Source organism: Pezoporus wallicus, unplaced genomic scaffold (genome assembly GCF_028554395.1).
Source record: "Pezoporus wallicus isolate ANWC-B61680 ecotype Strahan unplaced genomic scaffold, APGP_CSIRO_Pwel_v1 scaffold_11491, whole genome shotgun sequence".
Lineage (NCBI taxonomy): Eukaryota > Metazoa > Chordata > Aves > Psittaciformes > Psittacidae > Pezoporus > Pezoporus wallicus.
Window position 1 is genome coordinate 9,510,753 of NW_026642649.1, and position 27,997 is coordinate 9,538,749.

The following is a 27,997-nucleotide window of genomic DNA, read 5'->3' on the forward strand; positions in this document are numbered from 1 at the left end:
CAACAACTGCAGCAGAGGCAGAGTCCTGGGCTTACCCTGCCTACAGAGTTCATGTCTCTCACATCAGAACCATAGAAATAACAATTCTCCAGCAACTTTTAAGAACACTGGCACTCCCATTCCTTCCAGCTTCCTGCATTCAAGCAAACCGGTACCATGCTCCCAGTGCTAGGAATGCAGCCAGCAGGTGAGAGCAGGGACAGAGAGCATTGCCCACGAGGTCCAGGGGGTGGATTCCTTCTCTGCACCCACTCCCTCCCCACCCTTCCCATAATTTAAGGCATAAGCAGCTTTCAGATGAGACACGTATGTACACGCAATCTTCTGTATTCATGGAGCCGCAGAAAACCAGCTCTTCTTCCCAAGCTACTGATTTGTTCCCAGTCTTGGCAGGTTACTTCACTCGTAACAAAGCATCTCAAAAACATTAACCTCAACAGCCCCTTCTCTACAGAATACCTTATTTACAGCTTTACCTACACTCACAGTGGAACAGAAACAGCTTCAAGCGTGTGGGACTGGCTGATAGTCCTGCAGTTAAATGTTACAGAAAGCTTCTCCTATTACAGGCCCGATCTAAGATGCCTTGTGTACAATTTATACTATTAAACTTTCACAACTTTATACAAATTCTCAACAATGTTAAAAAACACTGTATAAAACCATCTTAAGGCACAAAAAGTTAAACAAACGCAGCTCACTGGAAATCTCAAAGCAGCCAATTCAAGAGAAGCTGGCCTTGTAATAAGTACCTAGTTCATTTATACATGTTAAGCTTCACTGTCATACATCAATACCAGTAAAAATAGCACAAAATGTATGCTGCTCAGCATCTACTCTGTTTCATCAGTACTAGCCCCCATCCAAGACATCATCTGTGGTTACAAATAGGAATTGAAATAGCTATATATCCCTCAAATGATTTGCTGTGAGCAATCATGTGCTGTTACATGTTTGGTATATGCAGGTATGACAGTGTTGTTTTGCAAGGGTGGATGTGAGCTTGCTTCAACCTCAGTGCTGTGCTCAACTTTGTAAAAGCAAGGAAGTACGGATATGGAAAAAAGAAGTCAAAGCAGCAGTGATGGAAGCTGGGAGAAATTGTGCTGCACAACAGGATTTCATAAGTTAGTGTCCCCTCACTCAAGCAAATTGCCTTGGCAAATGACTGAAATGACTGAGCAGTAAAAGGACACCCATCACAAGTACTGTTGTACCTAAAAAGTTCGAGAGAGATCAGCATTGTTGGTAGGATCAGCAAACACGCAGCAATGCAGCTACTGCCCACCTCCAGAAACACCCAGGTAACAGCTACTCTGTTGGGTCAGGGATTTAATTTGTCTAACTTTAATGGCCAGCCAAAGCCATCCAAGAAAACCTTGCACACAGGAGCTTCTCAGCAGGAGTCCGTAGGTTACTGCCTACAGCAGGGAAGTAACAGCACATAACTCGTTTTCTCCAGAGTGTGAAAGGCATCTCTGCCTTCTGACATACAATACCTCCAAGCTCAACTGTGAGTACTAGTGGATGTTTTCTTATATGAAGGTCTTCAAAAGGTGAGAAGCTGCCCTCCCTACATGAATATTCAATATGTAATTGCATAGGGGAAGAAGCCTGATTAAACAGTTCAATTTAAGTGCAAGTTTTCTGATGTGGCTTCAAGCAATGAAGCCTCATAGAAAAATGCTTATTGCCCCCCTCCGTGTCACACAGCTTTCTTCTTTACTAGTGCTTTTCTCCCACCCGTAGCAATGCTAATCAGATCACCCCAGCACTGCTTGTGTTATTAATAAGCCATTTACCTGTTGTGTGAAGGAGGGACTGTAATATCAGCACAGCCCTGTTCACTAAAAAGAGTAAGGACAGCCTTGGTACATCTGAAATTAGGAAAGTTGATAGCAACATGGAAATAAAAAAAGAACTAGCTTAAGAGTTTCTATTCATTGTTTTATAGCAAGAAAACTTTTGTCAGGGTTTATTATAAAGGAACAGCATAAGGAAACCAAAATAAATAGTTGAATAGTTAACAGTATGCAATATAATAGTACTAAACTTCAATTACATAAAACTTAAAATTTGGAACAGCATCAATATGAAAGATTTCTTAGAAAACTAGGACTTAGTCTGAGATCCTCAGATCTGTACATTGCAAAAACCAGTCAATTTTGATGCCCAGTTGGTCCCAGCTTTGTCCTCTGCGGGACCACGTCCATTGAGAACTATGACCCATCCATACAGCTCCCTAGTCCCACTCTGCCCCATCATACACATGCTGTTTTTCCAAGTCTCTAAGGGAAAGCATGAGGCATGAATTGTGCTTCATTGTTTCAGAGGAAGTGGCACTTTCTTCCCCATCTGATAGCTATATTGAACAAGGTTATGCGATTTAGCCTAAGGATGCTTCCTTCTTCCTTAAAGCAGCGGCCAGAGGAAGAGAAATAAGGCAGAAGTGACCTCATACTCCCCGTAAATCCCCAGCTGGGTTCTGGGGGAGGTGGAATCAAGGGCTGATTTATCATTAGTTGGACAAACTGCCTGATATAACATGGCAAAGTCAGGGGAGAGAACTTCAATGCTATATCAGACCCTTTGCCATTCATTTTTCCACTTCTCAACACTGTGCAGTCACACTGAGCTGGATTCTATCAGCACATCTCACCCAACACAGGAGGGAAGGGGAACGATCTCTGCTGGCTCTCAAGAGTGACTGAAGCAAATTCATCACCCTCTGGAGCAGGATTTTACTGTGCTCCCATATAAAGAAGTATCACCACTGTGATCTGAAACTGTTCCCAGATACAGATTTCTTTACCTGTGGGACACGTGCATCTCTCCCTAGAGAAAAGCGGCTCACTGTTTGGCTATACATCAGATGAGTCTGGGTCTGTGACTTGATGTAAACAGAAATATATACACAGTATAACTTTGAAATCTGTATGTCAAACCAGTTGATCAGATTCTCCTCTCATACAACATTTTTAGATCAGTAGATCATTCCACTGAAGTCAGGAGTGCTAAGAGGCTTTTGAGGAAAACCCAGCATTATATATTTGCATTAAATGCCAAAACATAACCTAAAATACTCCTTTTGACATCCGTCACTGAAACATTTCCAAAGTCAACTTCCCCAGAACACTGGAACAATTAACAAAAACTCTGCTATCCAGCAAGAAAAACAGAAGAAAAAGTTACAAACAAAAATAAGCTTTTTTATCTTGGTTAAATTCCTGTCAGCCACTTGAAATCTTATCTGCTCCATGGAATTAAAAAGCTTGGCACATTTTCCTTGAATGCCATTTATCGACTTTTTTTTTTTAATCTAGAACATTTATTGCATATCAGAGATTCACTTGGCTAGGATATTTTTGTTTAGTAGGAACCACTGCCTTCCAGTTACAGCTATGGAGCTCCAGACTTCAGTAAATGAATTCTCCTGGTATTTCTTGCAGTAATGGTTCCTCAAATTTAAATCGTTTGGAAATGGCTTTCTGCTCAGTTGCTTTTTCTTTCTCTGACTGCCTACATTGTCCCAGTGTATATGAAGCCACTACAATTAGTTCCTCTGTCACTACTGATTCCTCCTCTTCGGTCTTCTCACCATCAACTGATTTTTCAGAGGCAGAATCTGCATCTTTCTGGGTGACATCGCTGGTCTCCCCTCCTGTACTCTCATTCCTGGCTCTGCAAGCAGGATTATCACTTTGTTCTAACCATGGATGTTGAAGACATTCTTCAGCAGTTGCCCGATCCCTGCAGAGGAAGAAAAGTGTTAGAATAAATGCCCAAATGACTTTGAAATGCAGTACCTTGCAGAAGAGATCCATACAGATTATTCCAAGGATAAGGCTGTATTAAAGACAGACTGATAGAACTTTAAAAAAGAGCTGATAACTATCCTTTACCAAAAAAAGACCAACAGCAGCCCAAGGAGATGAACTGCCAACATCTATAATAACGGAATCCACAGATCCTTAAGTATCACTTTCTGGTACCATGTTGCCAACCAACTTTTGATGTTTATACATTTTTTTATAGATATGAAAATTATCCAATCTTTACATTCTTAAGGAATCTCCACAGATAAACGGTGCAGTTTCAATAGTAGTTTTCTTGTAGTTTGAGCCCTGGAAGTTCCAATTTGCTTCCCATCAAGAAAACTAACTAACAAACCAGAAAAGGGTAAGGCACTTAAGCAATAATAGAAGGCTCAAAGCACAGGTCATTTAAAAGACATCAGCAAAGTACCTGCAAGGGAAGTCAATAAACTGTATCACATGGTGCAGCTCAAACAGTTTCCTGAAATTGATTTGAGTTTGGCCACATTCAGAACATGGAGGTTGGAAGGGAAATGGAGGAATTCTCTTTCCATACACAAGAAAAGTAATAGCCTAGTGAAATATGAATAACCAAAGTTCCTTTATACTTTAGGGAGGACAATGCCAGCACTTGCTGTATTTAAAATGAATCCCGTCTGACATACTGACGTACACAATTGTGTATTTTACTTACTCAGGTTTCTTAACCAGCAGAGTTTTGATGAAATCCACAGCAGACTCTGATACGAGGTCGAAGTCTTCTCCAGAGTAACTTACATTCATTTGAGATATATTTAAGAATGTTTCTTGTTTATCATCCCCTAAGAAAGGGGAGATCCCTGTTAGCATAACATAGGCCAGCACTCCAATGCTCCTAAATCAAAAGTAAAACACAGAAAAGCAGCCTTTTAGTTTTTAGAACAAAAGAAACCCCTTTTCAGTAAAGCGAGCTATGATGACTGCTCATCTGTTCAACTCACCACATGTCAGTTGCGGTACTGATGGGGTCATAACTCAGAATTTCAGGAGCTATTCATGGAAGAAAAGAAACCAAGATCTTTGTCATTTGCAGAGATTACATTGTAGTTACATAGCATGATCATGGGCATGTGGTAAAATTTAAGACAAACCATTTGAAGCACGACAGTCTTCTGAAATCAAGATATTGCTGTTCAAGTGACGCGATTTTAAGTTAAAAAAATTTGTTTTCCTTTTATTAACTATCTTCAGAAGCCAGGGCAGTCTCCTTCCCTGATAAGGAAGCTGTATACAAGTTTCTTACAGAAAAATCAGAAATATCCAATATTCCATATTCATAGAATCATAGAATGGTTTGGGTTGGAAAGGACCTTAAGATCATCCAGTTCCAACCTGGGCAGGGACACCTCACACTAAACCATGCCACCCGAGGCTCTGTCCAGCCTGGCCTTGAACACCGCCACGGATGGAGCATTCACAACCTCCCTGGGCAACCCATTCCAGTGCCTCACCACCCTTACAGGAAAGAATTTCTTCCTTATATCCAATCTAAACTTCCCCTGTTTAAGTTTTAATGCAGTATCCCCTGATCATCCTCGTGGCCTCCTCTGGACTTGTTACAACAGTTCCATGTCCTTTTTATGTTGAGGACACCAGAACTGTACACAATACTCCCAAGTGAGGTCTCACGAGAGCAGAGTAGAGGGGCAGGATCACTTCCTTATATTCCAGCACTAAACCTCATACCCATAAAGGCATACCATACAATTTAGAGACATTTTCAAGTACACTTTCAAGACCTGGAATGATATATATGTGTGTGTGTGTATACATATATATTTTAAAATAAAATGGACACAAGCCTCCACAGGCTCAAATGTATTCAGAGAATGAATATGTAATTCTTAGCTTTTAATCCAAGTAATACTTATCATCACTGCTGGTAAGACTCATCTAAAGCATGTACTCACCTTCAGTGCAAACACACAACCATCACTCATTAGACTGGCAAGGTTCACCACTTCTAGCTTTTCCAGCAGTACCACATCCAAGTAATAAACTAATCTTTGGGCACAGTAACTACACAGCCAGTCTGGCATTCACCAACCTGAGGGGCTCTCTTCACTCCTCAAAAGCTGAGACTATACATCACTCACTATAGTAGCAACTTACCTACATATTCCGGGGTTCCCATGATTTCTCTTAGTTCCTCACTGCTCTTCATTATTCTGGAAAGGCCAAAGTCCACTATTTTAATGTCTCCCAGAGGAGACTTACTGGTTAGTAGAATATTTTGGGGCTGAAAAACAAGAGGAGATTTTCAGGATCACCCAAATATAATGTCTATGACACCATACTGCATAACGCTTTTAGATCATGAGCAGCAATAACGCATTCCATAACAAGTCCAATACCCAGGATCATTTATACTTCCCCCAAAGTGAACTTGAAGAGACAGGCAGGCTAAAAGGAGAGCAGGATTTTCTGTTCATAACTGAGAATCACACATCTATGTTTACTAGCTTGGAACACATACAAGCACATGCCAACAGCTGTCATTCAACAACAGCATATAAATACCTTCACATTTGCACCTTTAGTCCCCCATATCACCTGCTTAACTCCCCTGCTTGCTTCCTACCAACAGATGGTGTAAAATCCTTCCTGTGGAAGGGTGTCCAAAAACACCCCATCTTTCTAAAAAGCCTGAACACACAGAACTGTTTTGACTACCCCTGTTTGAAGAAAGCCTGTTGCAACCGACCTCAATCCTGTTCCAAGTACAAACGACTGCATTACAGAACACTAACTGCACAACAGGTCAAAAAAATACAGCAGCCTGAAAAACAGGTTTTTAAGAGCATCACCTTTGGATAAACTTGTTTGCTCTGACGTCACTAGATCCTGGCTGTCATCCTTCAAAGCAACTTTGTGGTCATTAAGAAGTTCTTTACCATCTCTTTTAAATGCTAGTTCAGTTTAAAGTCTGAAAGCTAACTTTAGACAACAGGTCTTAGGGACTTGGTGCAACTGAGGCATATCCTTGCCAAAAGAAAGCAAAAAAGGTGTGACCCTCCCTGCCCCCAGGCCAGTAATCACTTTGGGTTCTATTACAAACTTCTCTGAATGGTAATGCTGACAGTTGACACTGCCTTCATGCCTCCAGTGAGGCAGGGGTCCCATGAAAGTGAAGAAGCCCTTACTTATTGGGAACCTGGATCATCTTGCATCAGGGGTGGTTGAGAAGGGAGGAAGGCAAAAGAGTGAGAACACCAAAGCAACCACTGGCTGATAATCCACCTGGATTACCACCAGCATTTATCCTATTTCCCTCATCACCAAGGGATGCTCTCTCCTCATCCACTTGTCAGTCATGAAGGTGTGCTTTCACACGGGTAGCCTTGCTTTTGAACACACAAGTAAAACTCTGCAAGAACATTTTAAAAGCCTCTGGCCAGTCCTTGCTGCAAGACCTAAATACAGTCTTCCATTCCTGCAAAGTGAAACCGCGGTATTTCAAACTGACCCCAGCATGTTGTCCATCTACTTTCTGTTTGTAAATCTGTGTATTAAGAAAAGCTCTTTTTGGTACCCGGTGGCTGCACAAAGGCTTCGGGAGCTGGGCATTACCGCCTGCTTTCTAGTTCACATTTGTTATTCTGTATTTGTATTTGAAAAGCAAACATCCAAAAAAGCTGACTGGGCCTCCCTAATTAGCCTCTCAGATGTTCTTCCCAGTGGGAAATTTAGTCACTTTCTGAAGAGGCAAATAGAAAGCACGAGAAAAGCATTTGTTCTTTATATTTAAATGAGGAAGTTTTTAATGGAAGCTTTGTGAAACCCTGAAGCCTCTATTACAGTATTTTAGCAGATAATACAGTTGCCAGAATAAGGTTTTATTGTCTTTTTTCCAAAATGATCTTCTTATTCAAAACACACCTATGCAGAAAACACCTAGAGTATGAATTGAGTCATAGCCCTAAATCAATTCACAATGAAATACCAGTTGTCTTTGAAGGAAGAATTCTGGGGTTCATGTTAAGTGACAGTCCATGGAACCTTACAGAAGGCATAGCTTTGAACTTACCATAGTTTTCAGCTTGACGCAGTTACTGTAAAACTTCAAGGAAGATCATTTTCACACGTGTGTAACGCTCTTTCTGTTTTGGTTTTCCTGTACTATAGCACATCTAGGTTTGCCTAACGTTGATCAGCCCATAAAGGCAAGAGAGGTGCAGGCCAGAGGCTCTCCTTGTAGCCATTCTAAAAAGGGCCTTTCACTCTTACCACCAAGCAGTAATGAAATGGCTGATGAAAACTGTCAAATGGTAACACTTCCCCCTCCAGTGCAGTAAGGCTTAAATGTTCCAGTTTAGATCCTCTTGTGTTATGCGCCAAACAAAAACATAGGGAAAAATCCTTGGCTAACTGGGCAGTCTGGACAGGTGTACCTGACTACAAGATTGGTATATGCACAGAAACCATGTGATATAGTCACAGGAGTCTCTAGCCCAATGCCTTAGTTGGCACAGCCAGAAACAAGTGCCTTGGGAAGGATTATAACAAGCCAAAGAGTTGTTTTTTTCCAGGAATACTGTCAACAGCCAGAAACTTGGGCTTTAGGAATTTGCTGTGTTGGTTACACCTCTATCATCATGTTAAGAGTAACAGCAGTGGAAAGCATCATTTATCGTTGCAAATATTAACTGCTTCTACGTTTTTGACTTAAATTGGACTAAACTATTGTCACATGGAGAACATGGCTTCCTTGACACCATGGATGTCAATGCAAAGGCCAAACTAAGGCAGTGTAGACAAAGATCTAGTCTCCTCTGAAACCTTCTTCTGCATGATTTGTTTCTAAAAAATGCGCTTAGTAAAATAGGATGCCCTAAATCCCTACCTTGGCAGCAGGTTTCGGAATCTTCTAAACTAAATAATGGCAAAATCCATCTATTGCAAATTTGCCATTATTCCAGAAGTTTATACGAGCCTTCCACCTAATACCTCTTGTATCTTTAGCTGGTTTCAAGAAGAGCATGACTAAGGATATATAATAAAGGTCATGTTTTTAAGCTAATCATTGCCTCACCCTAACTTGCAACATGAATGAAGTTAGGTATCTATTTTTATGATACTGTAAAAAACATCAGATTCCTAGAAGACAAGACAGGAATTATCCAAGGAATAATGGGCAGAAACATGAAAAACAGACTAGCTGAGATACCCTAGCTACATTGTGTGTAAAGGCACTGAACTAGGCTGATCAGTCTACCCTCAAAATAGTGAAAGGGCTTCCGTATCATTAAGAAATTAAATATAAGGGTTTGGGGTATTCTTTGGTCACTTATGGAGCAGATATCCTAGACATGAATCACACTTTATTCCCCAAAATAAACAATGAAAGTTGCATAAATTAAGGAACAAGACTATAATCAAAATAGGTTCTGTAGAATCTGGGTACTCTGTACCTGTCTACTAACAAACAGCTTTGCCTTAAAGGTTTGAACTGCAGATTAAACTCTTCTTTTGCCTTGAAGATTTGATATTTTAAGTTACAGCTCTTCTGTTAGTTTCCTGGATATTCCTTTAGACAAAGGATACTGCGCTTCTAATGATACTCCATTTCTGTGTAATAAACATTCCACCTTAATCCTCCTGGAAAATGGAGAAGATCAGCAGTGTTCCTTCTTTTGTAACTGCATTAGTTTGCTTTCTGAATATTGGGGTAAAATGACACCTAAAATAATTTCCAATTATTTTGCTAGCTGTCCTCACTGAACGCAACATCTTGAGCACAATACAGAAGGAAGAAGGGAAAGCTGTCTGTTGGATAACCAGAGTGATAATACATAGTACAGGAGACTGCTGCTTGGAGCTGTCATTCTCCCAGACACCAGGGCTATGTGAGGCTCTACCTATCTCTGCTGCAGAGAAGAGGCAGCTAGCCTTTCCTCAGCTCCCACACCTTGATAATTCTCTTCCATTCCCAACTACTGTGAGCTTTCACCAAGCACCAATTCAAGCTGAAGTCAAACAGCAAATGAAAACAGAGGAAGGAGGCTTCCCTTACTCTGCAGCTTTTATGCACCATTAAAAGGAGATGAAAGACTCCTGACTACAATCTATGCACACCCTGCAAATTAAATAGCATCCACACAATACTGTCAAGTGAGACTTAATTTGCGCTCTGTAGTGTTATATTTGCTCTTTTTCCAAGTCAAAGCTGGATTACATGATTGTGTTTTGCTATTGAAACTAAGCCATATTCCTGCTGTCTTTCAGGAGAACCATGCTTTTGGGAAGAAATGATCAGGTGGCAACCTTGCTAAGTAAGCCATATCAAAATACCCCTTTATTAACATGTAGTGTTGAGCTTCATAGAATGTATCTTTCATCTATTAAGTGGACAGACAGAAGCTAAAGCAAGCTAGCTGTCAGTGTCATTGATTACATTTTGTAATGTAAAACTACAACAAGCAGCTGTCAGTCACAAACTGACAGCCATTTTGACTAAAATTCTTCTGGGTGTAGAGCCTGATTTTTTTTGGAGGGTGCAACACATGGAAAATTGGATGGACCTTTCCAAAGTTATCTGTACCAGACAAATGCAAAAGGAAACCTTTAGAAACCCAAAGGTGAAACTAATAGCATAGAAAACATTTTAGCAAGAATCTGTAAGCTTTCTGATACTAGCAAACTCCTTGCTTAACAGCAGTACCCTTGCACGAGTCTTGCAAATATCACCACAAAACCAAGTATTTAGTAACTTCCATAGTGCTGTAAGCCACTAGCAAAAGAGCCATAATATAATCAAGAGGAGATTGAGGCCAGTAGGTTAATATACATGCAGCCAAAACCAGAACCAAAGTTTCTGAGTTCCTTGAAAAAAGGAACTTTCTTAAAGTCTTGCGAGGCATATGGGTCAGTCAATCTTCACAAGTCATGGGTTTTAATCCAGTTTGCATCCTCTTTACTTCCCAGTATTCTGAAGACTTCCCTAAACCTTATTTTGCTTAAGACCTTATGGGTAATGAAAGTAATCATGCTGCAATTAGGACTCCTATTAAGATCCACTTTTCAAAAGCACATTGCACACACTGCAGCAATGTCTAAACATAATAAACTCAAACATCAGACAATCTGCTCTGCTACTTAACTTTCATAAGGCAGCAAAGTGATGCTGGGTCCTTCAGTGAGAACTAGATACCCTCAAATTTACAATCCCAAGTTTTCTGATCAGTCGGATCAGAAGTTTTCAAGTAAGCTTTTTCTGAACTGGTTTTAATTTTACACACTTGGCTTCAAGGAAATTCAGTGGCCGACCAACACTGAGTGTGTCTTGTCTAAGCGTACTGGAACTGTAAGGAATTGTAACTGCTTATTTTGAGTCCTTCTGAACACTTAGTCTCACATCACTTGCTAAAGTTTTCCATTCATTATTTTCATCCAATTATTAATATTTATGTGCATGACTAAATCAGTGGGCTACAGAAAGTCTTACCGAATTCCACAGATAATTTGAATGATTGGTTGGAAAACCAGGCAGGTGACATTTATGTGCAAATATTACCCCATCATCTGCTTTAGCTGATGAATGGTTCATGATGTGCTAGGTTATACATGCAGTATGTGCAGCTTGATACTGGAGTCTACTGGCAGCTTTGCAATACTGCCAAAATGCAATTAAGTGTAAGTAAGGATCTCAGCAACAGAACAAGCATGTAGCAGCTTACTACGTACTTAGTAAATATGGGAATTGGACATGTAAAAAGATTTCAAACATTTCAATGCAAGATACTTTTTATACTGCCTTGCTTAGTAATAAAGCAGTTCAAGCTCAAAATGAGCTCAAATTGCATCTTCCATAGGAGTGTATGGATAAAATTAACTGCAGCTTGGGAGACAATAGTTTTTCTGGATCCCTGTTACAATTCAATTCTTAATCATACTGCACGTAAAAAATGAGTCAGGTCTTCCCCAAAGCACTCATTTGCAATTCAAGGTGCAAGGCAAATCCACTTTTGAATTTACTACATTTCACTGATCAAATGGAGTTTATATTTAACATAATCACAGAAAACTTCCCTGGTGCCTACTGCATCCCAAATGCTGAATTTTATCATTTGAATCATAGCTAGATAAAAATTGTATTAATTACAAATTAGGATTAGTATGACATAGCCAATGAGAAAGTCAGCAGATAAGAAATTAATGAGAAAAATACAGCAACAATCTTACCTTTAGGTCAAGATGAACCACATTGTTTCTGTGCAAGAATGAAACTCCTTCTAAGATCTGCTTCATAAGTCGCTTAACGTCCTTTTCTTTGAAGGCTTCCTCTCTTTCAGCCACACACTGGTCAAAGATTTCACCTCCAGCAGCACTATGGAACAATGTGAATTTTACTATTTCAAAGACTAAGTTATAGCACCCGTTTTGTTCTACTTGCACTATTTTATTTACAGTAAGCAACATCAGTGGGCAGTAGCATCCAGTAGTGATATTTTCAGTTCTTAAGCATTTGGCAAGCTTTTACAGCCTCGGAAGGCTTCTCTGCTTTATTATTCTTTGGAGAGAAGCAAAGACCTTAGTCATTTAGGTTAGAGAGTGTGAATGCTGCAGAAATTTTGGGGACTACTTTGGAATCACTACTGACCGTGCTTTTAGATGAATGCCACATTTGTTTAAGGGCAGTGTATACATAACAGATGTACCTTTCACCATAGCTACGAAGCTACATGGTCATTTGGCCAAGGTAAGCCTTTGTGAACACAAAGCAAAACAGTTCCACCCCCCATCCTCCTAAAAACACTCTGCACATACATAAAAGACTCAATGTAAAGTCTATAATTGCATTGTTTCTGAAGTCTGTGGCATAGAGGGATGCACTAAGTTTCTAAACAACTCATCTAAAAACACTTGTGAAAATCTTAGCTCTCCGCTTGCATCCTCATCTTTTGTTTCTATATGCTTAAATAAATAGCAAAGTAACAAAAAATATAAAAATGACTAGAAGTGAATGAAAGTTTTTAAAGTAGTCCAAAGCCACATAACCATGTGGCATTAGAATTAAAATAAGCAGAGCAGAGGCTCCATCTTAAAACAAGAATGGGCGTAAGAGCATTGGAATGGGGCCATTTTGCATTACTACCATTGTCGAATTACCACTATGAAATCAGCACATACACACTTTGTTCTGCATGAAGTTCTGTAATCGCCCCTTGGTGAAAGATGGTGAAAGGCCTGAGGACAGCATCTTCTCCAGTTACCCCAAACTGTGACATGCCAAACACGACTCTCTGGACAAGTGTTAATCTTTAGCCATCTACTCTTGCTTGCACTTTTCTAAGGAATTACATTACCTGGGCAATCCAGAAGACAGAGGCACATCCGACATGAATGCTACAGGAAATGAGATTTCTAACAATGGTGCATTTGGATTATGTACCCCCAGAAAAAGAACACTTAAATATACTCAGGTTTCATTTTGCCTATACTATGCTGCTACAGTCCTCATGGTTTATAAAGCAAGTTTTTTTGCCTTCCCAGTATTCTTATTACTGCGAATTAAAATTCTCCCTGCAGATAGCCTTATAAGCATTATGCATTTAGAAGAGGTTTACATCTTAACACTTCAGAGTTTTTGGTTTCTGTTCTGGGTGCTGGTAACTGGCACAGCAATACAATTTGATTTATTAAACTAAGATTGTCTTTTAGAAAAGAAACACCCATTACATTATTTTTCTTCAAAGATGAGAGAGCTCAAATATAAAATGAGGCTTTCAAAGGACTATGAATACTTTAATTCCTCTAAAAAATCTGCATATGCCTGACACTGTCACATCTTTCTTCAGCACATTTTGAATTCAAAGAAAAGATTAGTACTATTTCAGCTTTGACTGGGATTCAGATATTAATGACATTTCAAATCTGGACACGGGCCAGTTTATTCTAATATTCTAAACCAAGTTCCTTTAAAAAGCAACATCAATTGGAACTTCAAGACAGGGATAGGAAAAAAGTCTACTGTAATCAAGAAATTAAAGTTTCTACTTCAAAAACGCCACAGAAAGTTACTTGGAAGAATGATTTATTTCCTTGTAGCAGTAAATTACCATGCACATACAGTGATAAGATCTACTACCAAAATTACTAACATAATGTGTTTTACAGCAACAACCCTCGGATTTTGCTGGTGTAGCTCTGCCATCTAAAATAAGCAAAACAATACTTCTCCTATTTAATTCTGTGAAATCTGATTTAAACCCAAAACCTGCTGTTGCCAAGCAGGGATCACACTGAATACAGACACAGATGAAAACTCAGCAAAGGGTAGGCCTTACAAAGCCCTGTTTGCTCTATGCCTACCTGGTAGACATCTGTTACAATTAAGTTACACCAAATTAACATTGAAGTAGGCACCAAGCTAAAAATTAAGCTACATAGAATACTTTACTTAAAGAACTTTGAATTAAATGTGTTAAAAGTTAAAGCAATGCCAGTTGAAGGAGACAACGTCCCATCACTGAAATCAAGACGTAGCACTACCCAATGAGACTAGAAAACACTCAGTTCAGATGACTTTTTAAAGGTATTTCAGTACTTCCCATACTTCTGCAGATTCCTAGCTTCATCAGCATTTGTAAGAGTGAGACAAGCAAATAGGGCCCTCACACATTCACACCAACTTCATGACTTAGGAAAGAGAGCTATTCCCAGCTACTATAGGCAAATACACTCAGCATTACACCCCAGTTTCATTTTTTATCAACTTTGCTATTTAGGATGCAGCTGGAATAACTTCTTCCAGACAATTCCTTCTTTCCAAAATTACCATAATGAAACAAGCAACTAGCAACCCTTTACAAGAACATGGGAAATTTGTTACTGCCAGCCTGTTCCATGTATTGTTGCTGGGGAGGGAGCTTAACTGATTCCCTTAAGCAAAACAGTCAGTGGTTCTGAGCCAACCCAGTCACAAGTGTTGGGAGTGCATTGTCAAAACAGCACTCCAGAAAGGTTCTCCCACACACCTATGCCAAACTGTGACAAGCTCCTTAACAATAGTTTCAACTCAGTTGTTTTGCATTCCCTAGCTAGAGCTCAGGGGAAAAAAATATAATCCATATACAGAAGGGATTAAAATACCTGTGTCCTGATTTCGGCTGGGGCACAGACAATTTTCTTCCTAGTACCTAGGAAAGTATTATGGGCATGTCATTGCAATGCTTTCTGAAAACATGCAGACCAAGAGTTTGCTGGTGTTCATCACATTTACCCATTTGTCCTCTGAGAACATATTTTCCATTAAGCTGCATCTTTTCGAATGGTCATTATGAAATAGCAACTCTGCAAACCACTGCGTACCCCCACCCACCTCCACAGAAAGCGTTCCTAGGGGATAAAAGCGAAGAATTGTCCTTAGGACAAGAAAGTCTGTAGGAAAACAAGCCATCAACCCGAGAAAATAACTGATAAGGAGATATTTAAGAACACAAGGTTTGGAAATCCAGTGTTGCTTGGAACGCATTATTTCTCCAGCGCACGCTCCCTTAGCTCGGTGTATGGAAAGTGCAAGACATAAGAACTTTTTCCAAACTTAAAAGCTAAGGCAACCAGAATTCTTTAGTTATTTTGCTTATGAAAGCACTGTTGTGCTATTAACTTCTCTGTAGTTTCAAGTGAAATCTAACTGCTCTTCATCAGTGAAAAGCATGCTAACACTTTATTACTGCTTATCAGAATAAAGGGGCTAAAAGTCATTTGGAAGTCTGGAGCATTAATCTTTGTTACAATCATGTTGACTTTCAGTTCAATGGAGACCGCTTATCTTCCTTGAAACATATCTTAACAATGCACTGGATGGAATTCAGCATCCGACCTCTTTCAAGTGCCCTTACAGTACACGAACACAGACATTTAGTGTATCATTAGGAAAAGGTTGAACAAATCTAGTTCAGTGCAGCACAGAAAATTAAACATTCCCCCAGCTTTAATGGGTCAGGTTTGTCTTTTAAAAGACTCAGAAGTGCTAACCCTTAGAGCACAGATATACGGACAAGTCGCAAGAATACACTTAGTTTCAAATGCTGAGTGTGACCACATACAGTCTGCAAGACCCCAAAATTTACTTCCTGAACCTTATGCTCTGTCAAAAGCCTTTCTGGAAAAGGTTTTCTTTGGAAGATAAATGGAAATTCATCTGCTATTACAAAAAGATCAACCAAGGTGTTTGCACTGCTATCAGCAAAGGAGGTTCACATTCACTGCTGCTGACAGTCATACCCCCCTTCTTTCCTTGGCTAGGCATACTAGTAGATTGTAAGCAAGACATAAATTTACTATATTTTTTTCCAGTGTAAGGCTACCACAACACACCAATGTTCCAAAAACCTGAGAAAACTTTAAATCCATCTCTGGTGAGAGGACATAGAATCATAAAATAGATAGGGTTGGAAAGGACCTTAAGATCATCAAGTTCCAACCGCCCTGCCATGGGCAGGAACACCTCACACTAAACCATATCACCCAAGGCTCTGACCAACCTGGCCTTGAACACCAGCAGGGATGGAGCATTCACAGCTTCCCTGGGCAACCCATTCCAGTGCCTCACCACCCTTACAGTAAAGAACTTCTTCCTTATATCCAATCTAAACTTCCCCTGTTTAAGTTTTAACCTGTTACCCCTTGACATACAGGAAGAGAAGCATCCAAATGCCTTAAATTGTACATACTATTCTTTTAAGTTCTGGTTCTCAGACAAATGCCTTTTCTTAGAGGGGTATCTTAACCTTTTAGATCAGGCCACCCAAGAACTACATGAAACAGAAGCAAAAGGTAACCAACGCCATTTGAAAAGTTTTCCCCTAAAACCTTTTGAAGAGCTCCAGCCTTGCTTTAGGTCTGCCAGTTAGAACAACTTTGTCAATTACTGCAACAGACAAGATGCAAACATCGGAGCAGCACTGTTATTTCTGATCCCAGTGGTTTTGCTTCAAGTTCTATCTGTTGAATCCAATGCCAAATGAATCATTTCTGGGCAGCAGACTCTGACCAGTCACACCTCCAGTAAGACAGACAGTAACATCCAAGACAACACAAGTAGTAACATTATCCAGGTCCAAATATATAGGTGATAGAAGCACCTCATCCAGCATATCCAATAAACCCTGACTGTGCCGGCAAGACGATAAAGACAATGTTTTTAATTTTTGTTAAACTAAAATTAACAAAATTGTACTATACTTATACAAGATCCTGGCAGGTGATTACTCAGTTCACCTATATATACTTAATAGAATCGATTTTGAAGTTACACATACAAGTTTCTGCATTGACTCACTAATATCTTCTATCTGTCCCACAGATGCATAAACATATGGTGATGAACACTTACAAAACCACCAGTTGTTAAGCATTAGATGCTCTTTTGCTCTTTCTTTCAAAAGAAACTCGAAAGAGCCAAGTTATTACATTTGCTTTTTTCCTTTTATATGTGATGTGCCAGGTTTCCCAGACCGCATCCCTACAAGTCCCATTTCCTTTTTCATTCATTCTATTTTCACTGAAATACAGAAAAGTAGCTGGCCCACAGGTTAGGTCCAGACTTTACATACTATCCATTCGGACTTAACTCTTCAATGCCTACTTAAATACTCTGTTTAAGGTCTTGTGACAACGAACAGAAGGCAGACAGCCACTGATTTGCTGTCCTGGAGCTGAAGCCAACACCATTTTCTATCAAAAATTGATACTGCTGGAAAGACAACCCTCCATGTAACATTAGTATTTCTCTTCATAAAGACAAAACACTAGGTGTCTCTTGCACACCTTAGGATTCAACATAGAATCATAGAATCATAGACTGGTTTGTGTTGGAAAGGACCTTAAGATCATCCAGTTCCACCCCCCCTGCCATGGGCAGGGACATCTTCCACTACACCAGGTTCCTCCAAGCCCTGTCCAACCTGGCCTTGAACACTGCTTGGGATGGGGCAGCCACAGCTTCTCTGGGCACCCTGTGCCAGTGCCTCAGCACCCTCACAGGGAAGAACTCCCTTACATCTAACCGAACTTCTGTTTCTGTTTAAACTCGTTACCCCTTGTCCTATCACTACAGTCCCTGAAGAAGAGTCCCTCTCCAGCATTCTTATAGGCCCCCTTCAGATACTGGAAGGCTGCTCTGAGGTCTCCACGCAGCCTTCTCTTCTCCAGGCTGAACAGCCCCAACTTTCTCAGCCTATCTTCATACGGGAGGTGCTCCAGCCCCTGATCATCCTTGTGGCCCTTTTCTGGACTTGCTCCAACTGCTCCATGTCCTTCTTAATTTGAGGACACTCAAAAACCTTAGCAGATAAAGTTAGTGGCCAACTATTAAGTATTTGTTTTTCTCCTTCCCAAGATAAAAATCTGCCACACAAGCCATCAAGCTGAACAGAGACTGAAATGCCCTGGAGAAGCTCGCAGTCTAGATACATTCTTTAATCCTCTGCATATAGAATGTCAGAAATTTACTAACATTCATACCTGTTTTGTTGCAACATGTCTCTGGAACATGCTGACATTAAAGAAGCATCCAGACATATTTGCTGAAGTCAGGGGAAGGCTGTTTGTGCAGCTTAACAATTCTAACACACAGCGCTCTATCTGAAGCAAGGTATGACTGCTGCTATAAAGCCAATAGTGTTGCTAATTACTGAACAACTTGGTGTCTACTGAACAACCTAGTTAACACTTTGGATGAAAAATGTTTGGAGTTGTAAGAGTATTGAGCTCTAAAAGAAAACTAGCAATTCTGCATTAAAATTATCACCAAATCCATCAGTTGTATCAAGCTTTGGATTCTACTGTTTGTGCTACATCCCTATGGGGATCCAGACATTTAAACTGTATTCTAGGTACATCAGTGCTGCTAGTGTTTGAAGCATGTACTTATGAGTCCCCAGTAACAGCAGTTAAAATTCCAGCAGCTCTGTCACACCTTTGCATTATAACAGATACTTGAATATTTCATGAATTTGATAAAGGCACAATGAAATTGAAAAACATGTTCTAGAAGGAAGCTTGCCTGAGCAGACAGTGTGTCATTCCATTTCACTGAGCTTCAAAGTTACAGTTGCTTTTGACTTCTAAACAAGACCAGACTGGGACATGAGATTTCTCAACATTTCTTTTTGCTGTCAAGCAAGGAAAGAGCCATATAAACTAGATGTATCTTTGCAGACAACTTAAGTCACTTCTGAACTGGTGAGCATCGCTGTTCCTCTCCTAATTAGTTAAAATCCATAGAGCTTGGACAGGATCTTAACAGAGTTCAATAGCAACAAGCATTTGGCTGCTTCTTGCACCCTAGAGGTCAAATATCTAGGCCACTGGTGTATTAGATGGACTGTTACAGCAGCTACATACAGAAGCATCCATCTGGACAAATTCAAGGGGAGAAAACCACACAGACAAATGCAGACTTAAAAGATAAATGTAACTTGAAAAACTCTTCTAGGTCTGAATCCTCTTTCTTTCCCCAAAAGATAACGATTGAGAGAGTTTTTCATTGTAGATCATAAGGGATTTTGACAGTTTCTTTTTAATAATAATGTTGCTTTCAGTATGTCATAACTGGTAAAAAAAAAACACCCCGGATTTTACTCCATCTTTGTAACTGTCAATGAAACATACTTCAGTTTTTGAACACGTGCTCACTGCTTCTTTCCTCTTCCTTTTTACAAGTAGGGATTGTACATAGTTCTTATTTCACTATGATTTAACTGCATAAACTGTAGCTCAGCTTTGAAAGATAGTGCATCACTGGAGAAATTTCTTGATAATCTGCAGCAGTTACAAGACTTCCTGCAATACTGATTTTCTTTGCAGTACTTTTAGAACTCAAGCAAGTGTAACAGGCAAGCAAAGTATTTTCACATTATTCATACTGACACACAGTATTTTTACATTAATAGTTTAAAACAAATACTGCAGAAGGTTATTCAGGAATTATTACTAGTACTTACTATTCCAGGACTAAAATCATCTCTGTTGCAGTTTCATAAACTTCATGCAAGTTGATGACCCAAAGGTTGCATTGTGCCAGCTCCAGGACTGCAATTTCATGGATTATTTCCATCCGACAGTCTTGGCCCTTTCTTCTTTTTCTCATGAATTTTGCTGCAAACTCTCTTTCAGTGTCTTTCTGGATACACTTCTTCACCACTGCAAACTTGCCCCTGAAATTAAAGAATTTAAGGTTAATTTTAAGTCCCTTAGTGACAAATTTAGTATTGCCCTTATAAATCAACATCTCAGGAAACTTGAGCTCAATTGCCATTAATGGATACATTTAAAATGTTCCCTGTTAAGAAAGATGTCTTGCTGAGTGATAATCCCTACACTTAAACACCACAACCCAGAATGTAATTTAACCTCCATGAAAAATAGGGGATTAAAAACCCTACCAATTCAAGGAACCTGGATTTTAAAACCCCACAGAATGAACAAGCTGTGCTAGGTCACAAGATGAAGTTCTCCTCAAACCTTTCATTTAAAATGCTGACAAAACCAAAGTGTACAAATAGAAAACCTATGCTTTGTATGACTATGCCCAATAACCCAGTCAGTTTTGCAAAGTATCCCACCATAGTCAAGGCAACAGCAACCAGCACTCTTCCTGAATAACTGCTCGAAGACCTGTTCCATTTACTATGCAACATCCAGATTCTGCTCTGCATTTTCAAAGACAGCACTTTGTATTTTCACCATAATACTTCTCAGATGGTATTTTTTATCATTTAACAGCTCTCAAAATCTCTTATTCTTAGTCTTACTGCATAAAACACATGGATGATCTTAAAATAAGCAGTTTGGCCAATATAAAGTTTTCTAAGAAGATTTGTGACAATAATGTGAACACAAACACACACTGAGCATAGCACTTAACCCACATTAATGAGCGTCACGTCTGACAAAACACACAAGGCATGAGTTACACCAAGCCAGCAGGCTAGCTGAAACCACACTGCAGCACTTGTGTCACAAGACTTCTCCCACAGCAGTTTGGGCTGAAGCGTCTGCTCTAAACTTCCTTGCAGTAGAGTCCCACCTGCTCCACTTGGTTCTATTCATGCAGTCCTGATATTTTAACTGAAAAGGTCTGTTAATTACTATCTGTCATCTAATGCAATAATGAATTCTCATTCTTTGAAGTATAGCAATCTTGTTTTAAGTCTCACCATACAGGTATAATGTTCATCAGAACTAGCAGCCTTCCAGTATCTGAAGGGGGCCTACAAGGATGCTGGAGAGGGACTCTTCATCAGGGACTGTAGAACAAGGGGTGATGGGTTTAACTTAAGCAGGGGAAGTTCAGGTTAGATATGAGGAAGAAGTTCTTTACCGTAAGGGTGGTGAGGCACTGGAATGGGTTGCCCAAGGAAGTGGTAAATGCTCCATCCCTGGCAGTGTTCAAGGCCAGGTTGGACAGTCTTGTGAGGTGTCCCTGCCCATGGTGCCCATGGCAGGGGGGGTTGGAGCTGGATGATCTTAAGGTCTTTTCCAACCACTCTATGATTTTTATGTAAAAAATCTTCTTATAAAGCTGCAGGAATAGCTTGGAGGTCTTTATTCTTTCCTCAACTTACTATAGGGTTGCTGAAATCAAAATAAGCACCTGGTTTGGAATATAACGACATGGGGTTTACCTTTCCTATCTGCAAGCTGAAGTTCACAGAATTAACCAATTCAGCTCATGTCAGAGTTTTCACTCTCATAGCTCCCAACCTATTGGCATACAGCTATCCATGAAATGTAACTGCTAAAAGAAGTTGTGGCCAGCTTGCTTTTCATAGGCATTTGTTTCAAAATCCCCCAGTCTAAATGAAGGAAGTCAAATAAGCACCCACAAAGTGGGTATTTGCTAAGCAATCTCACTAAAATAATTGGACTTGTAACCGCTGATACAGCCACAGCTATTCCTCTAGGAATAATATTTTGCATAAGCACATATTATCTACAGCACAGTGTGTGTTAAGACTAGATCAGAGCACAGCCCAGATGTCTGTGAAGGCACACGAACTGTAAGAATACGCTTTCAATGTCTTGAACACAATTTTTAGGGAGAAAGTTCTTAATTATTAATGTGCCCATTAAGACAACATTATAGCTTTGCAAATGCCCGAAAAATAATATTATAGGGTTGCATAGCACTAGGAAGGTCAAAAGATTACTATAAGGTGTGTTAATCAATACAGAGTTAGCACAGAAGGAACAGACACCTAAACGCTAACAACCTGCTAGGTGTCTGGTACACATCTATCAAAAACCACATTGGAAGAAATGTGTATAGTAGAGACAGCTCATCAGGAAACATAGGAATGTGCTAACAATGCTTCTGATCCCAAAAATATTGCAAGGATAGCGTGTGTTTCAGCTAGATTTCTAGGAAGCTTGTGACATTAGTGTTGCAGCTACAGGTATAAATATCCCTCCAGTACTGCAACCTTAACCACAACAGAAAGCAACTTTCCCTATGGAGCCAGTGAAAAGGATTTTAAGTTATTCCAAACAAAGACATGCATCTGTGACATTCATGTACAATCTAAAGCTATGCATTTAGGAAAATGGTTGAAATCCTTGCTGACTTTTTAGCACCAAAACCAGTACAAGAATAAAACCCAACAGATAAACTTGAGATACTACAAGATCAGCCCTGTAAAAGCAAGTTATTTTAATACCTGAAGATACTAAGAAGAAGATATTAAGCTTCTGTACCAAAGATCTAGACCCTTGCTTGGTTCAGCCTTCTCTGTTCTCCTTAAACAGTCTCTAAATGCAGTTTCCTTCTGGCTGTATGCTGGCTTTGCACAGGGTCAATAACTTTTAATTCTAGCAGCAGTGAAGGACCTAGAGAAAGCAGGTTAGGGAAGTCTGAAATCTCTATAATACAACTTTCAAGAAGCACTGCCCCGTTTTGCATTACATACAAAATCTATCTGTGAGCAAGTTAATTAGCCTAATGAGTACCAATGCTGCCGATTCATGGCACATTAGTCACTATGGAAAGGAAACAGTATTCACGGGGCAGCAAGGAACAGCAAGAGCCACCACTGTGTGTGGTCACACATCATGTTTGGCTGAGCTGGCCAGAAGCCTGATAGGTGACGCCATTAAAAGGACAGGTTACACGGGAGTTTAGCCAGCTGACAAATACTAATTCTTAATTGTTTCAGACCAAGAATCCTGCCCAGATTCCTTCTGTCTATACCTATAATTAGAGCTGCTAGAACTGCTGCCTGTTAGAACTCATCTGTTCTGAATACAATCCCCCAAAAGATCAAACTTGACAAACCTGATGCTTGTAAGTAGTAGAACTAATTTCTGTGCACCAGTCTAGATCCATGCCCGAGCCAATTTCAGAGCTCAGATCCAAACAGACCATCCACTGTATGGTTAGACCAAGAGACATTTGTGAAAAATTGCTTTTTGATAGAGACAGAATAGTAGATAAGATAGCTAAAAACATGCTTTCCTATAAAGTATATTGCATACACTTAATCTTTGTTTTTCTTTAAATGCTGCTTTTCAGAACTCTTTATGAAACAAATCATCTACTAAATAGCGAAAACACTGTTAGAACAGAGCATTGCTAGTTTGGCTGCCTTGAGAAGAGCTGGCGGCGAGAGCATTGCATCGAAGGAAGAACAGTTTTGAGAGGAAACGGGCAAATGCTCATTTCCAAAGTTGAAAACTGATTTGCAGTCATCCCAACACAAACAAAAATGCTTTGAAGGCAGACATGAAGAGGAAACTAGAAGTAGTTCTCAGTCCTCACAAGGGTCTCATTCAAGAATTATGATTTAAGATAAATCATATCTGATTACAAAGAAGCTCAATGTCATCTTTTCAGACTGTCAACAGAATTAGCATTGTTTCACCTGGCATACATTGTGGCTTAAAGGAAAAGCCTCAAATCACAAATCAAGTGTCAAATCAGGTAAGCAGGAATACTCATGTCACATCTGTTAATTTGGGTTGTCATAAGCTCAGAAGAGCAGAGAACAAGCCTTACTTTAATGAGTATTTTTCAAGTGACCTATAAAACACTGCAACAAATGCAGGAATAACTGCAATTCCTGTGAAGACATTTACTTTTTGTGAAGCTCAGAAAAGTTTTGAGACCCAAAAAACTACATGCAATTTATTTCATAACTCATATCAAACATTTTCTAAAGTGTTTTTTTTTTCCATACAATTCCCAATTTCCAAACAGCAAGGTGCAGGGATTCCATTTCTGATGTTCATGAATAATTTACTCACATAAAATTGTTCTCAAATGGTGGAACCAACTACTTGCAACTCTTCATTTTAACCTCTTTCCCACTTCCACTTAGTTCCACAACTGTTTCACCCTAGCTGTGCTACTGCAGAGGGGAGCTGCAGACCAAAGTGTGATAGCATATACATTTTTACTGATGCAGAAAATCATACAAGTGCCATATACTACTAAGACACACACATTACTGAAAGTTACTTGAGAAATAGGGAAGTTCATGTCAGAGTTCATGGGTAACAAAAGAAGTAAAATATTCAAAGACATGGGTTATCTGCATGTGAAACTACAGAGTGCTCCATCAATGAGCTGAAGAATTAACTAACAATCTAGTAATATTTTGTGTGAACTTAGCTTTTTGTTGATGAAAAAGAGCAAAGCAACTAGATTCAGTTATACTAGACTCTTTAAGGAAGTGCTAGGTAACACAAAATACATTGTTCCCCACTTTACAGTACAATTATGGCTTAAGCACAGATGGTAAGGGGAAGAAGAGTTAAGCAATTGGTGTTTTGTTCTCCACAAAGGTTACATCACTTCAAACTAACCTAACTCAAGCTAGCACCTTCTGAAAACACTGAAGTCTGAGTGAGTTGATGGGAAGAGGCACCTTTACAACATCCATCAGAGGTTTGATTTTAAACATCATGCAGATTAAGATTTGTGTGAGAATATTCCGATTTTGGGACAGTACAATTCATTAAGGCTGTGAAGACTAGCCCAAAATTTCATTTGTTAAAATATTTCATTAGAAAAAACCTGCTATTTCCATGTCCTCCTAAGCAGCTTAAAAGAACTTTTCCAAAGTAGCCATTATATAACCATATTTTGGGGTATTTTTCCTAAATTAATTCGTTTTGCCTAGCAGCTGTATTTCGAGAGACTTGCAAATGCCTGTTCAACTACTGAATGAGGCAGCAACCTTTTGAAGCGCATAAGCTTTACATTCTCAAAGCAGTTGCTGTGAGAACCTGTGATCAGGTTCCTCCCAGGCTCATTGACACTTTCAGCTATACTTTCCCAGGAATTTCACCCCTAACATGCCACCAGTGGCCAGCAGCCCCACTACCTCCCTTCCCTGCATTGCTAGAACTACAGCGCTTTAATATTCTCCCATGTTCCCCCCTCTTCCCGGGAGGAACATATAGGTGTGTTCTTCACACACAAGTGACAAGGGAACAGAAGGCAGAGGCTCCAAGTGCCATGGGGAGTTTCACATAAGTGTGCTGACTGATTGGAGGCCAAAAAGCACACAAACCTGCTGAGTTCACGCAGCTACCCTGCTCTCAAAGGCACTAAATCTTTCTTTTCTCTCCCCACTGTCATGTTAAAACACAACTCATAAAAACGTTTTATTCTCAAAGTTCAACTTTTCAATCGTTTCCCTAATTGTGAGTTTCACAGAAGGTAGAAACACTTTCATTGGCAAATTTTCATTACCAAATCACAAGTAAAATAATGTTGTGTGCGCAAGGACTGCTCTTCATCCGAGACAAAACCCTGTCATATCTAGGAGCTAGTTTGTCGAAGGCCTTTCTAAAGATACACTCCAGCCGTAAGTAGAGACTTACATACTTTCTGAACAGATAAAAGTGAAACAATTCCTGCTAAGCATTCGCTATCAATAAAATGAGACAGTTACAAGAGGCAGAGAGACTTTCTGTTTACCACTCGCGTTTTGTCACGAGATAGCAAAACCAAACATTTTAATGAGTCTTTGAGCTGAAGCATTCACTTCTTTTAATCAAAACGCAGCAAGAAAAAGCATTCAGAATTGTTGAATAAAAACTCAAGTGCATACACTGAAGTGCACTGATTTCTGTACTCTAAGAGAGAAGCCAGTGAAAGCATTTGTGAAGTTGAGGAGAAAAAAAGGCATAGTCTGAAACAAAAAGGTGCAATTGCTGCACAAAACCAGGACAAACAGTCACTTAACTACAGGTGCAACATCACAGCCTCCATGCAAAGATCATCTGTACATGTATTCTGGTCAAAAGTGACTCCACAAAAAAAGCCTGCTGGGATTTACTTGTTTAAACTGCAGAATAAGATTTACTGTAGAACTTCATTCTTGTTCATGGTGTAAACCTAATCACTTCGGTTGTACTTCTGTGTGCCTGAAGAAATCTTCATCCAGTCTATTTTCTGGTTAAGAGAAACTTAATCGGAGACACCAGCTTGAGGAGAAACTCTCAATCTGCCGCAGAACTGCAGAATACCTTTAGTGAAAAGCCACCTGATCTCCAGATAAAAAAGCCTGGAGCAGCAGCGATACCAGGACACCCTGTGCTGTGCTGCTCCTACACCTTCTTGGCTGCTGCTTAGAATTCAGGCTGTTTCGTAGCCTGTACTTAGTCAGCTTCAGCTACCAAGCCCTGGACATTGTGGTCACATCATGCTAAAAGAAGTTTTCTCACTTCATGGGAAGTTTCTCCCACCTGCTTCCCATGCGAATGCTTTAGGCCACTATGTTTAAACAGGCATTATCCTATTAGTGCACCAGAGTCACTAAGTGAGCATTAAGTTGACACCTAGGCAACCTAAAGTATTGTTACTTACAGCAGGTACATTTGCTTTGAAACTCCCCTTTAGCTTGGAAGGGGTTGGTTCTGCTGCTGTATAGACTGAGCTACACAGCCAGCACAACTTGCAAAAGAACATACATCTTGTCATAGATCCTGTGGTATTTCATCTAATCTCCTGTAGTGGAATACTCTTTAGATAACGCACATGTGACTGCGAATAAGGATACTGTCATTCTTTGGTAAGAAGTGACAATTTCAGACAAAAATACTGGTTTAGTGGTGCTGAAATGCCATATATGTAGCCCCTGAGAGGTAAAAAGCTGCTAACAAGGCTTTCTGTCTCAACCCTTGCTATGTGCCAGGTGTTGAAATTAGACATTTATTAAACCTTACATGTGGAATCACTTTCAAATCCATGTTCTTAACCAGCTTTTTAGTTCTTTGAAAAGCTCCACCACTGGATTATTCTTAAGCACATGGGACCACAACCCCGTCTCCTCTAGACTCGCCTTCCTCCGTATCACAGCTTAAGGAAAAACAACCCAAACGGGCAGGTTTCCGTCTCCAGTGGAAACCTGGGGCAATGCTCACTGCCCACACGGGCTCCCGGGGAGCAGCCGGCTCCGCCGGGCCGGGGTGACACGTTCAGCGGAAGGAGGGACGCGGCCGGCAGCTGGGGTACAGCTGCGCTGACAGCTGCCGCCCCGCACCCGGCCCAGCCCAGCCCAACACCCAGAGCACGTCCCGCGAGCTCACCCCAGCAGGGAGACGCCAGCAAAGGGAGGCACCGACAGGGCAGTGACCCCCACCTTCCCTTTCCTTACGCTACCTCTAATGGTGCTCGGATGGGCCAGCAGGTGAAACCCTGCCGGCAGCGCGCCGAGAAGCGCACAGCGGGGAAGAGGTGCTCCGCCGCGGGCACCCCCGTCACACCCAGCGCCTGGAGCGGGTCATGCCGGCGGGGACGGCCCCCGGGCACCCCTCCAGCGCTCGCTCACCTGCCGAGCTCCCTGCCGGGGCTGAGGCTGTACCGCTCCTGGAAGGGCTCGGTGCGGATGGGCGTGCGGATCTCCGTCAGGAAGCCGCCTCGCCGCCGGCCTCGGCCGGGAGCGGGCTGAGGTGGCGGCGGCGGTAGCCGGCCATCGCGGGAGCGGCCGGGTGGCGGCTTCTCCTCGGGGCTCATGGCTTCTCCTGTAGCAGGCAGAGGACGCGGTCGCGCTCCCGCTCCGGTGCTCACTGCAGCGCCGGGGCTAGGGCCGAGCTCCCCTCACGCTCCGCGGTGAGCCGCCACCCGCTGCCGCTGCTCCGCGAGGCCGCCGGGCAGCACGCGCTGCGCCGAGGGGGGCGTGGCCAGGCGC

The 27,997-nt window shown here is 40.8% G+C and overlaps 1 protein-coding gene across 1 annotated transcript; it reads right to left on the reverse strand.

Annotated features, from left to right (window-relative positions):
* Positions 1–1,926: 1,926 nt before the first annotated feature.
* Positions 1,927–27,882, reverse strand: STK17A (serine/threonine kinase 17a). Its single transcript, XM_057431271.1, has 7 exons — positions 27,638–27,882; positions 19,805–20,017; positions 12,036–12,180; positions 5,967–6,093; positions 4,796–4,844; positions 4,510–4,689; positions 1,927–3,750 (listed from the first exon to the last, which is right to left on the reverse strand). The coding sequence occupies exons 1-7, from the start codon at positions 27,820–27,822 to the stop codon at positions 3,417–3,419; spliced, it is 1,233 nt and encodes a 410-aa protein (XP_057287254.1). The 5' UTR covers positions 27,823–27,882; the 3' UTR covers positions 1,927–3,416.
* Positions 27,883–27,997: the final 115 nt, after the last annotated feature.